Source organism: Chlamydomonas reinhardtii, chromosome 5 (assembly GCF_000002595.2).
Source record: "Chlamydomonas reinhardtii strain CC-503 cw92 mt+ chromosome 5, whole genome shotgun sequence".
In the NCBI taxonomy this organism is placed as follows: Eukaryota; Viridiplantae; Chlorophyta; class Chlorophyceae; order Chlamydomonadales; family Chlamydomonadaceae; genus Chlamydomonas; species Chlamydomonas reinhardtii.
Genome location: NC_057008.1, coordinates 2,489,578 through 2,504,237, shown reverse-complemented (window position 1 = coordinate 2,504,237; position 14,660 = coordinate 2,489,578). Strand labels below are relative to the sequence as shown.

The 14,660-nt window shown below is 61.6% G+C and overlaps 3 protein-coding genes across 3 annotated transcripts in view; 2 read left to right on the top strand and 1 right to left on the bottom strand.

Annotated features, from left to right (window-relative positions):
- Positions 1–2,610, top strand: part of CHLRE_05g235750v5 (uncharacterized protein) — a 13,066-nt gene extending 10,456 nt beyond the window's left edge. Inside the window, exons 18-21 of the mRNA XM_043062250.1 lie at positions 70–224; positions 804–966; positions 1,248–1,371; positions 1,533–2,610. Coding sequence (XP_042924814.1) covers positions 70–224; positions 804–966; positions 1,248–1,371; positions 1,533–1,822 — 732 coding nt within the window. The 3' untranslated portion in view covers positions 1,823–2,610. The remainder of the gene's footprint in view (positions 1–69; positions 225–803; positions 967–1,247; positions 1,372–1,532) is intronic.
- Positions 2,611–2,674: 64 nt separating this feature from the next.
- On the top strand, positions 2,675–5,977 carry CHLRE_05g235700v5 (uncharacterized protein). Its single transcript, XM_001697696.2, has 8 exons — positions 2,675–2,906; positions 2,979–3,107; positions 3,337–3,386; positions 3,495–3,629; positions 3,807–4,092; positions 4,618–4,898; positions 5,187–5,259; positions 5,522–5,977. The coding sequence occupies exons 1-8, from the start codon at positions 2,813–2,815 to the stop codon at positions 5,761–5,763; spliced, it is 1,290 nt and encodes a 429-aa protein (XP_001697748.1). The 5' UTR covers positions 2,675–2,812; the 3' UTR covers positions 5,764–5,977.
- A 2,582-nt stretch (positions 5,978–8,559) lies between these two features.
- On the bottom strand, positions 8,560–13,644 carry CHLRE_05g235650v5 (uncharacterized protein). The gene is made up of 7 exons (XM_043062249.1): positions 13,345–13,644; positions 13,036–13,273; positions 12,558–12,786; positions 12,109–12,385; positions 11,682–11,735; positions 11,431–11,565; positions 8,560–11,102 (listed from the first exon to the last, which is right to left on the bottom strand). The coding sequence occupies exons 1-7, from the start codon at positions 13,516–13,518 to the stop codon at positions 10,551–10,553; spliced, it is 1,659 nt and encodes a 552-aa protein (XP_042924813.1). The 5' UTR covers positions 13,519–13,644; the 3' UTR covers positions 8,560–10,550.
- Between the last annotated feature and the right edge of the window lie 1,016 nt (positions 13,645–14,660).

Sequence of the window (14,660 nt, the reverse complement as noted above, 5' to 3'; positions counted from 1 at the left end):
ACACACACACACACACACACACACACACTTGGCTCCCCCTCCTCCTCCCCCACCCCCTCCTCCCTGCAGGTGGGCGCCTGGGTGCCTGCCGAGTCGCTGACCCTGTCGCCCGTGGACTCCCTGTTTGTGCGCATGGGCGCGCGCGACTCCATCATGACCGGCCAGTCCACCTTCTTCATAGAGCTGGCGGAGACGGCGGCCATGCTGGCCAGGGCCACGCCCGAGTGAGTGGGCGCGCGTGTGGGTGGGAGACGGTGATTGGGGACGCGCTTGCGCGCACAAGGCGGGCGGGGGTGCTGGGTAGGGAAAACTGCCTCAACGTGCGCGCGCACACACACACACACACACACACACACACACAGGTGGAGTGCCTGGGCCTCACGGTACCGTGAGCACATGCATGGGTTTGCACCCTTGAGAGCGTGTGGACACTAATCCCCCCTCGAGGTTAGAGTAGCGGGGGTTGCGCGATTTCCGGTTGGTAAGACCGGCGGCTCACCGCAGCAGGTATGCGAGGTAACTTCAGGTAACATCCGTAAACCGTCGCTTTGCTGCATCGCATACACTGTCTTTGCGCAACGTTTTCCTTGTGCTCTTTAACACACACACACACACACACACACGCACACACACACACACACACACACACACACACACACACACACACACACACGCACACACACACACACACACACACACACACACACACACACGCACACACGCACACATCGTGTTGACCCTTGCCTTGTATGCTTCACTGACATTCCCTTGTGCCACGGTATCCTAACACGACATGCGCGCAGCTCGCTGGTTGTCCTGGACGAGCTGGGTCGCGGCACCGCCACCCTGGACGGCGCGGCGGTGGCGGGCGCCGTGCTGGCACACCTGGCGGGCGCCGTGGGCTGCCGCGGGCTGTTCGCCACTCACTACCACCACCTGTCGGACGAGCACGCACAGGACTCCCGGGTGAGTGCTGTTGCATGCGCGTTGGGCAGGGCGGGTCAGGGCAGCGCAGCGTGGGGCAGGGCAGGGCAGGGCAGGGCAAAGACTGTCGAGTCAGGTTGAGTCATGTGGGGCCATGTGTGCGGCATCCGTTTACCTGGGTATTTCGTTCAAAGAACTGCAGCGTGCGTAGCCTTTTTTTAAAAGCACAACGGTACTACGCGCTTGCTGCTCAATGCTCCCTCCTTGTTGTCCTTCCATTTATGATCGATCCGTACGCCTGTGTGGTATGTGTTGGTCCGCAGGTGGCGGTGATGCACATGGCGTGTGCGGTGGAGGGCGCGGAGGAGCCGGAGGCCGCACCGGCGGGCAAGGGCGCAGAGGCCCAGGGCGGCGACGAGGTCACGTTCCTGTACCGCCTCTCGCCGGGTGAGTTGGAAGCAATTTGTCATCGGCATGCGGGTGTTTCGGAAGGTGCTGGGCTATGTCCGCATGCCTCAAAACACACTCCCGCATTTCTCCCGCACCGCTTGTTCCCGCTGTCCCTCCTCGCAACTCCTTCCAACGTACGGTAAATCCTCTCTGCGCAGGCGCCTGCCCCAAGAGCTACGGCACCAACGTGGCCCGACTGGCAGGACTGCCGCCGTCCGTGGTGGCGCGCGCAGCCCAGGTGTCCGCCACCTGGGACCGCGAGCGCGGCAGCCAGGCCGGCGGCGGTGCTGGTGGGGAGCTGGGTCGGCTGTTGGCGAGCGTGGCGGCATGTGTGGGCGGCGGGCCCCAGGCGGAGGGCGCCATGCAGGTGGACGTGGAGGTGGAGGTGGATGTCGAGAAGCTGCAGCAGCTGCAGGCGGCAGCGGCGGCGTTAGTGGCGAGCGCCTGAGGTGCTGGGGCGCGTGTGGCATGTGCCGTGTGGCGTGTGGCGCCCGGCTGCTGATTGGTGGTGCAGTCGAGGAAGTTGTGGTGAAGTGGCGGCATGCCGTAATGTAGTGTAGTGTAGGACCCCATGGATAATCCTTGGCTTGGATGGGTGCAGAGCATACCGTAGCTGTTGGCAGTCCCCGCGCAACCGCGGAGGCCTGTTGCACGTTTGCACTGGGGGTAGGCCTAATTGAGGCAGTAGCAAATCAGGAGTCGGCTAGAGGCATTGCGGTAGGTCACATGAGTACATGACGCATCCATGGGTGAGCTCGCGGTTTAGGCAGGAGTTGCGTTGGCAGGCTGAACAGGCACAAACGGATTAGAGAGCTTCAGGGAAGGACTGAGACGGGCACATCATGGCTGGGCGTACGGTATCGTTTCCCCGACTGATGCAGTGGACTGATCAGCCATTCACATATCACTCCAGGTCTCCAGCCAACGGTTTGCCCTTGATGGAAGCCCACGGCTGGATACCGCCGTGCGCTAGGCTAGGGCGCGACAACATATGACGCAGGGGTGTATCTGGGCGTCCCACCTGAAGCATTGGTTGAAGCTTCAAGTTGTCACAATCAGCAGGAATCAGCACGGACCAGGAGCTACCGTATTCAAACGTAAATAAATAAAACAAACCACACAGAAAGACAGCATTTGAGACCTCGATGCGATGGGGAATGCGGCCTTCAGAGCGACACACGAAACCCTGGGCCCTGCACTTCTCACCCCCTGCAACTGAACCACCTCCCGCTCAAACACTGCTCCCTACTTCAAAACTTGTTTTAAGCTCCGGTCAGTCGGCAAGCTCCTGGAGCCTTCGCTTAAAACAGCCCAATCAGCACGGACGGGACGGCGTGTGGAAAGGGCATGGGCCAACTGCCATCCACACCACTCCATAACTGGAGACCGCACTCTTGGCTATAGATGCTTCTTCGCTGCAGGAGCACTAGTCATATCGATGCAGAACATGAAGCAGTTGAATCGGGCCGTCGTCCCCGCGCTCTTCTCTCTGGCTCTGCTGCTGCACGCGTGTGGCGCGACTGCTGCGCGAGGCAAGCATGTTTCCTGAGTCTGGTGTTGTCATGAATGATTGAATCTGATGGGCGAGCCCATGCCAACCGCAGTGGCTGTGTCGAGCGCGGTAAAGGAGCAACACCATGTGGACCGCGGCGACCAAGTTTGCGACACCTGCCTGATTGCTATGCGACTGCTAGAAGACGCCCTTTGCGATGATGGTGCCGTAGCCTTCGTCGGTAAGAACCTAATACTGGCATGGCCGTCATAAGTGACCGGTCTAAGTTCGTGGCCAACGCCAGAATTTTGTTGCTGGGTGTATAAAATGGGCAGCAAGTACAGGAAGGCTAGAGCAGAGCAGCGGGAGGAACAACCCTAGTTTGTTCCACGTCAGCCAGCTGCCTTTCGGAGCTCTCCCAGCCTCGCTGTCGTCCTGACTTGCTTAGCCCATACCCTCTCCACCCCCAGTGGACCTGTTCGAGAAGCAACTCTGCCCCGCCACCCCCGACAAGGATGAGGTGCGTGTACAGCCGTCACCGCCACCCTGCTGTCCTGCTCCTGTCTACTATCCACGCCGCCTTTACCGAGGTTGTGTCTTTTCCTGTGCGTCCACATTCCACACGCAGTGCGAGCAGCTGGCTGAGGCTTTCATCCCAGTGGCCATGCAGTGGCTGCGCGCCAGCGAGACGCCGGCCAGCTTGTGTGCGGCGGTGGGCGTGTGTGGTGCCGCACTGCTGGGAGACCCCACCTGGGACCGGAAGGTAGGTGCGCGCTGCAGGCGGTGCTCGTGGCGGAATAGGATTTAATGAACGTTTGGTACGGAACGTACAGTAGCCGTTGAGGACCCACTACGCTATCCTACGAGCCCGCTCTGTGTCCTGTACACAGCACTTATCCGTCCATGCCTGCCTGCCTGCCTGCCTGCGCCGCACACACAGCACGCTGGCAACCTTCAGCAGCTGACCGCCAGCCGGGCAATCGCGACTGCCGCTTCGCACGGCCACGGCGGCGGTAGCAGCAGCACCAGTGGCGGTGCCACAACGATGCAGTGCGCCACTTGCCGCCACGTGGTGGAGTCGGTCAAGGCGGCCGCAGAGGCCCGCGGCGAGGACGGCGAGGGCGGCCTGAACAGCCCCGCCGGCGCGCACATGGCGGCGCGGGCGGCGTGCGCCGGCCTGCCGGGCCCGCTGGCGGCCGCATGTAGTGACGAGGTGGACAGGCGGAGTGAGTGCGGGAGGGCGAGTGCGGGCTGGGCTTGGTTGGGTCGGGTTAGATTCGTGGTGGGGCGCGTGCTTTGTGGCACCTCGACAGTGACCTCCTGCAACCCCTGCATCCAGCTGCTCAGCCCTCAGAAAGGACAGCGAGACAGGATCTGGCTCTGGGCCGGGGAACCAGTAGCCCGCGCCACCATCGGCCAAGCTGCGCGATGCACTGCCTGTGGCTCCATTGGCTCCGTGCCGCATCCCGGCCACAATCTGGTCCCCGACGTGCCTGCATGCGACTCCGGAGACTTCCACGCAACATCTTCATCCGCCCACGCACCCCGCACCTGACGCCCCATAGACCCGTCCCTCCCTACGCGCGCTATGTGGGCTCACTGAACCTTGGCTTGGGTCTCGGTTTAGTTGGGCTTGGAATAAACTACACGCACACGCACACGCACACGCACACACGCACGCACGCACGCACACATACGCACACGCACACGCACACGCACACACACACACACACACACACACACACACACAGGCGCCATCCTGCTGCTGGCCGTGGGCGGGACCGCAGCGGACCGCGACACGGCTGAGGCGTGCGGGCTGCTGGGCATGTGCGGCCTCAGTGTCACCACCGCCGGTGCGGCAGCGCCTGGGACTGGTGGGCTGCTGGGCAGCCGGCGCCTGCCGCCGCTGCCGCCGGCGCTGGCCAAGGCGCTATCGGCCAGCTGGCGCGGGCGGCTGGGCGCGGCACATACCCGGCTGGAGGCGGCGCTGGGTAGCCCGGCCCTGAGGGACACGCGCTGCACCGCGTGCAAGGTGCGTGGGAGGCAGGGGCCTGGGGCGGGCGCAAGTGGCAAAGTGCCGTGCCTGTCAAGCAGCTTTGAGGTGTGCATGGCGGCGGCAGGCCTGTCGGAGGAGCATTGCGGTGACACGTGTCACGCTCGTTTTGCCGTGCTTGTATGGAAGGATGGGCCGTGCCGCCTCGGCCCAGACGTACCGTACCTGCATGCCAGTGAAACTCTCCTGTACCTCCTCGTTTCAGTATTGCATGCCATCACCGCCTTTCTCCGCGCCCCCGCCCCCGCCGCCCCTGTCTACGTGCAGATGGCTGTGGCTGAGGTGTCGCTGCTGCTGTCAGACCCGGCGGTGCAGGCGTCCATGCTGACCTACGCAAAGGGTGGGTCACAACATCATGCCCATGTTGGGATGCTGCTGTGATTCCCCCCGCCGTGACGGGTACACACTGGGCCCCTGCCACCAGCTGCACCGACAGTACCACACCACCACCAATACCAACGCAAGCCAACAACACGCTTGCCCTAGCGTGTTCCATGCCCACAATGCACGCAACTCTGCTGCGAGCGCTTTACGCTTTCGCCACTCATGACTCCGAACCCACGCGAGCCTCACCCACAACATGCCCGCGCCCACCCCCGCAGCCGTGTGCGACGCCGCGCTGCCGTCCGCCTACACGCCCGCCTGCCGCATCGCCGTGGACGCCTACGCGCCCATGATTTTCGCGCTTGTGCCGCAGTACGTGCAGCCCGACCCCGTGTGTGTGCGGCTGGGCATGTGCCCCGTCCTCAGCGCCGTCGAGCAGCTGGTGCTGTGCGGCAAAGGCGTCAAGGCGGTGGCGGCGGCTGGCGGCGAGCTGGTGGAGGCGGTCGCGAACCTGCCCTAGTTGCGAGCTGTGTAACAGGAGGTGGCGTAGAAGTACTGGAGCAGATGAGTTGAAAGCATGGTTGCGCCCACACTCGACGGGAATCTGTAGGACTATTATGTACCACCAGATTGCGTTGAATTCACATGGTTTTGGGAACAAGTCGCTGCCGCAAGGCACGAGCCAATACGACGCTCATAAGCCTGCGTACCGTGGCATGTAAAATCTGCACTTCTCTCGAATGCATGATGCCAGCTCTGCCGCGCGCGTGGTGCCCGAAGGCTTCATTGCTGAGGACACGACCGCATCATAGATTTCAACGCCGACCTCAGCGCGGATTCCTTGTGTGACCTGTTGCTGATATGCCTTCTCACGAGGGTTCTTCCGGGGTCCCCCAGCCCCAAACACGCTGTCAAATATCCCAAACATTGCACGTCATACTTGCACTGCGCTTGTGTTTGAGAATGTCTCAGGCTGCGCTGTGTGCTGACAGAACACCCCCCGCCCCCCCGGCCCATGCGGCCTCGTCGGGAACCTTTCTGAACTTGCGCAGTCCCGGCGGGCGACGTTCCCGCCTCCCCACGAACACACAGACACTTCTCCCACTCCTCCCACAACTTTCCCCGCCCGATCTAGTTCTCCGACCCTCCATACCGTTACCGATTTCCCCTGTTTCGCCTATCCCTCCCTCTTCAGTCGCGCGAACAGCAAGTCCAATCGCTCCCTCCAAGCGGGTCCCACTCGCGCACGGCCCTGCGGGCCGGTCGTGTCCCCAGCCCAATACCTTTCCTATAGCATCTAATACCACATATTAGGTCATTAGAGTAACCCGGGGGCATTGAATCGAGCCGGGGCCGACCTCGAGCATCTAAATGTCGCGTTCGCCAGGACACGCCATACCAGGCCAGACAGTAGCCTAACTACACCTATGCATACATTTGTGTTGACGGCAATCGGTAAAGCCCGAAAACAACGCCTATGTAGGATGTTGGCTTCGGTCAATTTCGCGACTTGAGCCTCGACGAGCACGTTTTAGCCTGCTGTCAAGCGCTATTGCTCCAACAGATTGCATGTAACATATACATTAAGTGGCGGAGTCTGTATCCCGCTCTGCATTTTTCTCGGGGCGACGTCTCCTGGCCTCCTCGGCGTGCGGGTTTGGCTGGGGAAACGCACCCCCCGGACGGCACGCGGTGAAAACTCCCTGGCAGATTGTCCTTCAAGCATCAGTAGGCGACCATGCGACGTGGTGGCTTCCATGAAGGACAATCTGCCAAGGGGTTTTGGTGCCGTCGCGTGGGCGCCTCCCTGGGGACACGCTTTTTCCTGGAGTGGGACCCGCTTGGCTCCCTCCTCCGGTCCGCACTGGTTACCGTGCCTGCCGCACAGATCCCGCACGAACTGTCCTCTCCCATCCATCCGCAACGACTGTCCCGAACGTCCCCCGTGTACCCCTGAACGCGCACAGCCCCCCCCCCCCATTGACGTTCCATCGCCACGTCTGCGCAACCGCTCAACGCTTGGTGTTGTGTGTTGTTCAAAACACCTTTACATCAAGTCACGAGTCCTCAGGCCGTGATCCCATGCAACAACTCCTCAGCCGCGCTCGATCGTAATTTGCCGCACTTTGATGGCCTCTTCTTTATGTTACATGAAGCAAGCAGTCGTATAGCAACAGTATAATGTAGGACAGCTTCGACTAACTCCCACCTAACTCGTGTACGGCACGGCGGCACCCCAACACCCTCAGCCGTACAGGAGTTTCTGTGGGAGTCGGCAGCTGCGCGAGTGGGAGCTAGTAGTTGTACGGCAGCCGGCCCGGAAGCTACCTGCTGCGGTGACGCACGCGGGCAGTTGGCGCTAGTCGGAAGGCGCGCGAGTGGGAGCGGGTAGTTGAGCGCGCACGCGTGTGGGAAGCTGCGACAGAGTACTGGGCACGGCGGTGGCTGACGGTTGGCGCGGCACGCGAGTGGGAGTGCATAGTCGCGCGCGCGACGTTTGGGAAGCTGCGTGTGAGTTGCGTGCAAACTCAGAGAGACGCATGGGGCTGACCCGGTTTCCATAAGCTGCTTCTGGGCGCACACGGCGGTTTCACACGGCTGACACTGGGACCATCGTGGGGCGGCGCCAGCCGCCCCGCACCGCGTCGCTTCGGTTCGGGAGCTGACCAGCTGAAAGTCACAAGCTTTCGGACGCCGGAGTGGCGCAGCTTGGTGCGCGGTTATCTCGCCAAACGTAACGCAGCAGCTGCGGTCGCTGCTCATGCTCACGCTTTTCGTTTTGCTTTTGCTAGCTTACTGGCCTCGGCTCTAGCACGTCATGTTCGCTTGTGTTGCGTTTTGTCAAGCACGTCGATAACAGGCCCGTCGGGTAGGGGTGAATACGCCCTCCATTCTCCCCTCGTTTCATGTGTCCCCAGCCAATTCCAGGCATCAGTGCCTTGTGCTGCTACGAACCGAAACAGGCGTGCACACCACCCATCACCTGCTGGGCGCCTCCATGCGTCGCGGGCTTCATCTACCAGCGTGTCAAAAGCCAGGCTCCTGGCTTCAGCGGAGCGGATCCTATTGTAGAAGGCGTATCGCTATCAAAAAGGCAGTGGCAGTTGGGCTAGCTCGGCATCCAAGAGCCGGTGTGATGGGTTGGCGGCGCCCACTGTTGGACGCACTGCTTATACACGATCCTAATCACAAACAGGCGTGCAAAGGCCATCTGACGGTGCCAGGAAACCAACTTGGCGTTACCCACCCCTGGTCTTGCTGCATCCCCTCCCGCTGCTAAAATCCGCGTGACTCCGCGCACAGCGAGTCCCAGCTACGAATGCGGATGTTACAGAGGGGAAAGTCCCAGCACCCTAAGGCCTAAGACGGCGAGCCATCACATGCTATCAGGGCCCAACTTGACGCCACCAACCCCGACTTTGCTGCAAACCCTCCCGCGGTCAAAGTCCGTGTGACTCCGCGCACAGTGAGTCCTAGCCAAGTCTCAACCCGCCAGAGCCCCACCGCTGTGCCTCACCGCCACAAGCCTAGGCACAGGAGTGCCGGGAAACGTCCAGGCCGCAGGACACACGCACAGCGCACGCACTAACCAGGGCGCAAGCGTCCAGGTACTAGAATGGTCACCCACACGTGCATCCTGCCCACACACAAAGCCACCAACCACGCACAACCTCTCACGGCGAGGGAGGCGGGGAATCAGCGTCATACGGCAAGCGCAATACCATGCCGTCACCAACAGCCCGAGACATGAAAGGATGCGCAGACGGCACAGTGTCCCACCCTTTGGCCTGATACCCAAAGTCACAAACGTCTGGAGACGAACCCAGAAGTCAGCTACGACGGCAAGTCCAATGCTCAGCACCCGGGCCGACGGCAGCTTCGCTCGCGCCGCCAGCCCGGCCATAACCACACGCTGCCGACCAAAGTCCAGGGCAGACATAGCAGCGAGACACACCACATCCCACACAGGTGGTGCAAGCCCCGCAGGCGGGCACACTAACCACAACTCCTCACGAGAGAGGGCACTTAGAGCATCCTCTGGCATGAAACCCATAGCCATCCCCATGTGTTCCCGCAGGGACAGCGCAACAGTGCAGTCCCAAAACCAGTGACGCCGGTCCCCATCCTGCATGTCAACCCCACCCAGCTAAGCTTCAATCCACCAGATCGCACCACTTGCATCAAAGCCACAAGACCAAGGAAGGCGACAACAACAGTCACGCAGCGGGCTATTGAGATCAAATACTTATGCTTGGCGTATGCACAATACTCACACAGGTTAAGACAGGAGAGACGAGGAGCCCTTGTGGCTCGGTCAGTTGCGTTACGAGAAGAAGGCACGCACACTTCCAATCCTGTAACACATCATCATCGTCCTCATCAACATTCACGACAGAGGGACGCACGGCGAGACGCACCAGCGAGGTCGCAAGCGTCAAGGCACCCATGTGACACACACACGCACGCACGCACACACACACACACACACACACACACACACACACACACACACACACACACACACACACACACACACACACACACACACACACACTTCCTCGCTGCCGCCCTATGCCCATGCTTCCACCTTTGCCTATAGGTGAGCTCTACTACGACCAGCGGGCGGGAATCCGGGAATTAGGCGTGCTGGGTAAACGTTGTTTAGCGCGCCCAGGGTGCGGAGCATGGACGCATACAGGTGCATCGCGGGGTCAGGCCGAATGGTCGCCCGTGGGGTTCCAGGCTTATCGCGGGTAAGTATGACTACCTGGGTCACGACAGTCACGCGACGCTCGGTAAAATGGTGAGTATCGGTAAGTAACTCCGTCGCGTCATTGGGCGGGCTTTCGTTTCGTTTTTTAACACACACACACACACACACACACACACAAACACACAATCACACAGACACACAGACAAAGACACACACACACACACACACACACACACACACACACACACACACACACACACACACACACACACACACACACACACACACACACACACACACAATCACACAGACAAAGACATAGACACACACACACACAAAAAAACATAGTCACACACATCCACGCGTGCGCGCGACCCAAAATGGCCGCACGCCCGGATCCTCACGTGCTGCGGACATTCGCTAGCTGATGCAGACCTAATGTGCCCCCAAGCTCCTCAGCCACTGTTGCTGCCCTCGGCCCCGCCTCCATGATGCGCCCGTAGTGCAGTCAACTGCCGTATCGTATCCTGCAGCGCCGCCGTGGCCTGGGCCTCCATTTTCGCCTTCGCCTCGGCCACCGCCGCTGCCCTCGCCTACGCCACCGCCCTCGCCTCATCAGCCGCCGCCCCCGCCTTGTCAGCCTCTTTTGCCTTGGCCTCCGCCGCTGCCCTCGCCTTGGCCGCCGCCGCTGCCTCGGCCGCCGCCGCTGCCCTTGCCTCGGCCGCCGCCGCTGCCCTTGCCTCGGCCGCCACCCTTGCCTTGGCCGCCGCCGCTGCCTCGGCCGCCGCCGCTGCCCTTGCCTCGGCCGCCGCCGCTGCCCTTGCCTCGGCCGCCACCCTTGCCTGGGCCGCCGCCCTTGCCTCGACCTCCGCCGCTGCCCATGCCTCGGCCTCCGCCGCTGCCCACGCCTCGGCCTCCGCCCTTGCCTCGGCCTCCGCCGCTGCCCATGCCTCGGCCACCGCCCTCGCCTCGGCCTCCGCTGCCCTCGCCTCGTCAGCCTCTTTTGCCTTGGCCTCCGCCTGCCCCCTCGCCTCGGCCTCCGCCGCTACCCTCGCCTCGGCCGCCGCCGTTTCCTCGGCCGCCGCCCTTGCCTCGGCCGCCGCCGCTACCCTTGCCTCGGCCTTCGCCACCTCCTCCTTGGCCCGCTGCAGATTGGCAAATACACATGGCGGGACGGAGGGGTCGCACAAGGGCACCAGGAGATACGTGTTTATAGAAGGGGAATGAAGGGAACAATACCTCCCGGCATGGTACTTGCAAATCTCTGTCTGCATGCGCTAAGCCTTGCGGCGTACCAATACGGACGCACATTCTCAAAACTGGCGATGGTTGAAGCTTTCAACCTATGAAATTCTCTTGCTGATTGTGGCTTTGGCGTACACAGCAACCTCCCCTGTCATCTCTTGGGCTAGCATTTTCCCTCTCCCCCTTGTGCCTGCCAACGCACTCCACATATCCTGCGGCTGGCCTCACCATTTGCGGCGTCTCCGCGCCATTCAACCAGGCCTGAGCCCGGGCTTGCAGCGCCTCACTGCTGCGGCTGACACGGGCAGGCAGGTCCGCCAGCTGCTCCTCTGGATAAATGATGTGGTGCAGAACCGCCAGCAGCTGCATGCGTGTGGGCACTCAAACATATCACAGATAGACGGACGGTAAGGAATACGAGGCAGCCACGCCACGCAGTGCAACCAATGGAGTTGCGTTCACAGTAATCCATAACACACCTGCAGGTAGCCGTCATCTGGCGCCTCCATGGTGGTTACGAACACGGGCTTGAACTGCATCAACAATGTACAAGAATACGTGTGTGTGGGGTGTGCGTGTGTGTGTGTGTGTGTGTGTGTGTGGGGGGGGGGGGGTTACACGCATTAAGTTTACGAAGTGAAGTCGTAGCCAGGTACAAGGGTACACAGAAGTCGTCGTTACTGCAGCCACCCCACGGCAAGCCACCACCCCGCGCCACTGCCAGCCCCCCTTGACCCCCTCCAGGCGCGCGCAGCACGCGCTTGGGAAAGTAGTATATCCGATTGATGATATTAATTTTCGGGACCGAGAGGGCGAAATAATTACTTGAATGGGTTCGGGAGCAGATCCGGACCGCCTCCCGAACTTTGCTCCCTGAAACCTTTGTATCACTACGGTAACACGCACCCGCTGGAATGCGTACTTGACTCCAGACGCTTTGGTGCCACCAGGTACGGCCCCGGCAGCGGCGGCCCCCGCTGCGGCGCCGCCTACCGTGCCTGTGTTAGGCACAGTGGTGGAGCCAACCGTGGCGCCGCCCGGAGCTGTGGCGGTGCCCGGAGCTGTGGCGCCGCCCGGAGCTGTGGCAGTGCCCGGAGCTGTGGCGCCGCCGGCTTTACCCTTGCTGCATGGCAGCCGGTCCACACGCACAAAATCCCAGGTGTGCACGTCCGTGAGGAACACCCTGGTCACAGAAGCAAGGGCGGGACGATTAGTCCCAAGAATAACGACGCCATTGCGGACATGCAATTTGCACTCCGCTATGACAAGCGCATGCTGGCTGAGCGACCCTGAAAATCACACGCCTTGCAACGAATTGAAAGCCCACATACACAGACGGACGCTGGCGGCCTCACCACATCGACTGCGGCTGCTGGGATGGGCTTTTCTGCATCAGCTCCAGCGCGGACGAGAGTGGCTTCCAGATATCCCTTTCAAAACCCGCCACCGCCTTGACTTCACCCACGAGCAAGGGAGTTGCGCCGTTGGTGTTGTCTACGACGTCAAGGCCTACAACGTCGAGGCCGCGCCTGACAGGGAGCGTGAGGGTGCCAGGCACCCGCACCAGCACGAATTCTGACCTGCCTGCGGATAGAGGCAGATGCAAAGCCAGCATGCACAGTGTGGTGCATGGTCAACACGCCACGCACGTCTTATGTTGCATATCTGGCGAGGCTGAACAAGGACTGCATCCACGGGCGCCCGCGTGCGCACTCCACATTCCGTCACACTGCGGCACGGTGCGTGGACCCTGCCGTTGCCCTCATTCTGGCCACGGCGCGACAGCAGGCCCACAAGCCGGCCCCAATCCCAGAGCTGAACCGTGAAACTCACTGTTGACGACCTCGCCCTTCACGGCTGCCTCGTGGCCCACCACGGTGCTCTGGCCAGCCATGGAATCCTCCGGGGCCTCCGGCTCGCCACCAGCTGCGTCCGGCTCGTCCTCAGACTCGTTCTCAGACTCGTCCTCTGATGCGTCCTCGCTGACACATGGTGGAGCGATGCACACCGTCCCCGCGCCAGCGCTGCTGCCCGCTTGCAAGGCCAGGAGGTTCTTGAGAATCTCCCAAACCTGAAATGGGTAGGCCAGACTGAGGCACTACGTTGTGTCGGATGCGGAACGATTGTCGCCTATGCGCTCACCTGCAGGTATTTGGGGGACTTAATTGATACTGGCTGCAGGACGTAGTCGAAGGCCAGCAAGTGGTCCTTGAGCGTCAATAGCACCAGAGGCTTCGGAAGCGGTGAGACAGCCCATCGTTTGTAAATGCGTATGTTTGCGAGCGCCCGGCGGCCCAGAATGGCTTTAAACCGCATGGTGAAAAGTTGTTCGGTCATTCCTGAACAGCTCCTGGATTTGACGTTCCTCTCAGAGTCCGCAGGTGAACCCGGTCGCTTGGGCGCCATAGTGCGTGCTTGAATAATTACAAGTATATATATATCACATTATCAGCATTCGGCATTGTTTGCCTGAACTAAGCTGCCTGGTGTGCACAGCCCGCACATACGTATTTTTGGGCTGAGCCCCCCAAGCGAACCCCCTTCCGACTGTCCTTTCCCCCCCCCCCCCCCTTCTCAAAACCAGGGGGAAGCGAAGCCCCCCAGGATTGCCCCTGTCCGTGCCGACTACCCTCCCGACGGTGCAGGGACGTCACGTCAACTCCGCAACCAACATCCGGCACGTGCTGGTGGAGATGCTGCTGGGGCACAAGCGACCTGCATCGCTGCAGACTGGCGGCGGCGGCGGCGGCAGCGGCGGTGGCGGCAGCGGCGGCGGCGATGGCGGTGGCAGCAGCGGGGGCGCGTGCGCGCATCTTGGTAGCGGAGGGGGCGGGAAAGGCCACGTGGATGTGTGATGGGACAGTGTCAAGGCAGGTTGGTAAAGTCCCGTAGGGTGCAGCTGATTCCCAGAACCCAGCAGATGACAAACAATGTGCAACGGCAGGGCAGGAGTACGCGGCCGGTCGAACGCCGGAGTTACTGTACCGACGAGTTGCTGGCTGGCTGGAAGTTTGCTGAAAGGCCACGTGGATGAGTAGAGCGCAGCGCCGCCCAAGAAGCGGCGCAAGCGCGCAGGCTGAGGAGCCGGCTGGCGGTGTCTAGGTAGCGGTCCGCGGTGGGGCTGGCAGGGCATGCGTAGCGGCATGATAAGTGGTGCGGCTGTTGACAACTGTGCTGTGTCTGGCTGCGGTTGGCTCTGCTGTGGCATCGCGATTGCTAGGCACCTGGTTTGGCTATGTGCCTGTGGAAACCGACCCCGGCTATGTCCGGGCGATGAGGTTGTTCGGCCTCAGACTGTCGAGGCCTGGAGGGCCTCAGCCCCTTTTCCCGTGACCGGGGAACACTTGTCACAGTTCATTATCAACCAAAGTGGCGCATGCAGAGCGGCTGCCAAGCCACACAGCAACCGCCACACGCGCGGCACCTCTCCCCCACCCCCCCGGCCCCACCTCGCCTGT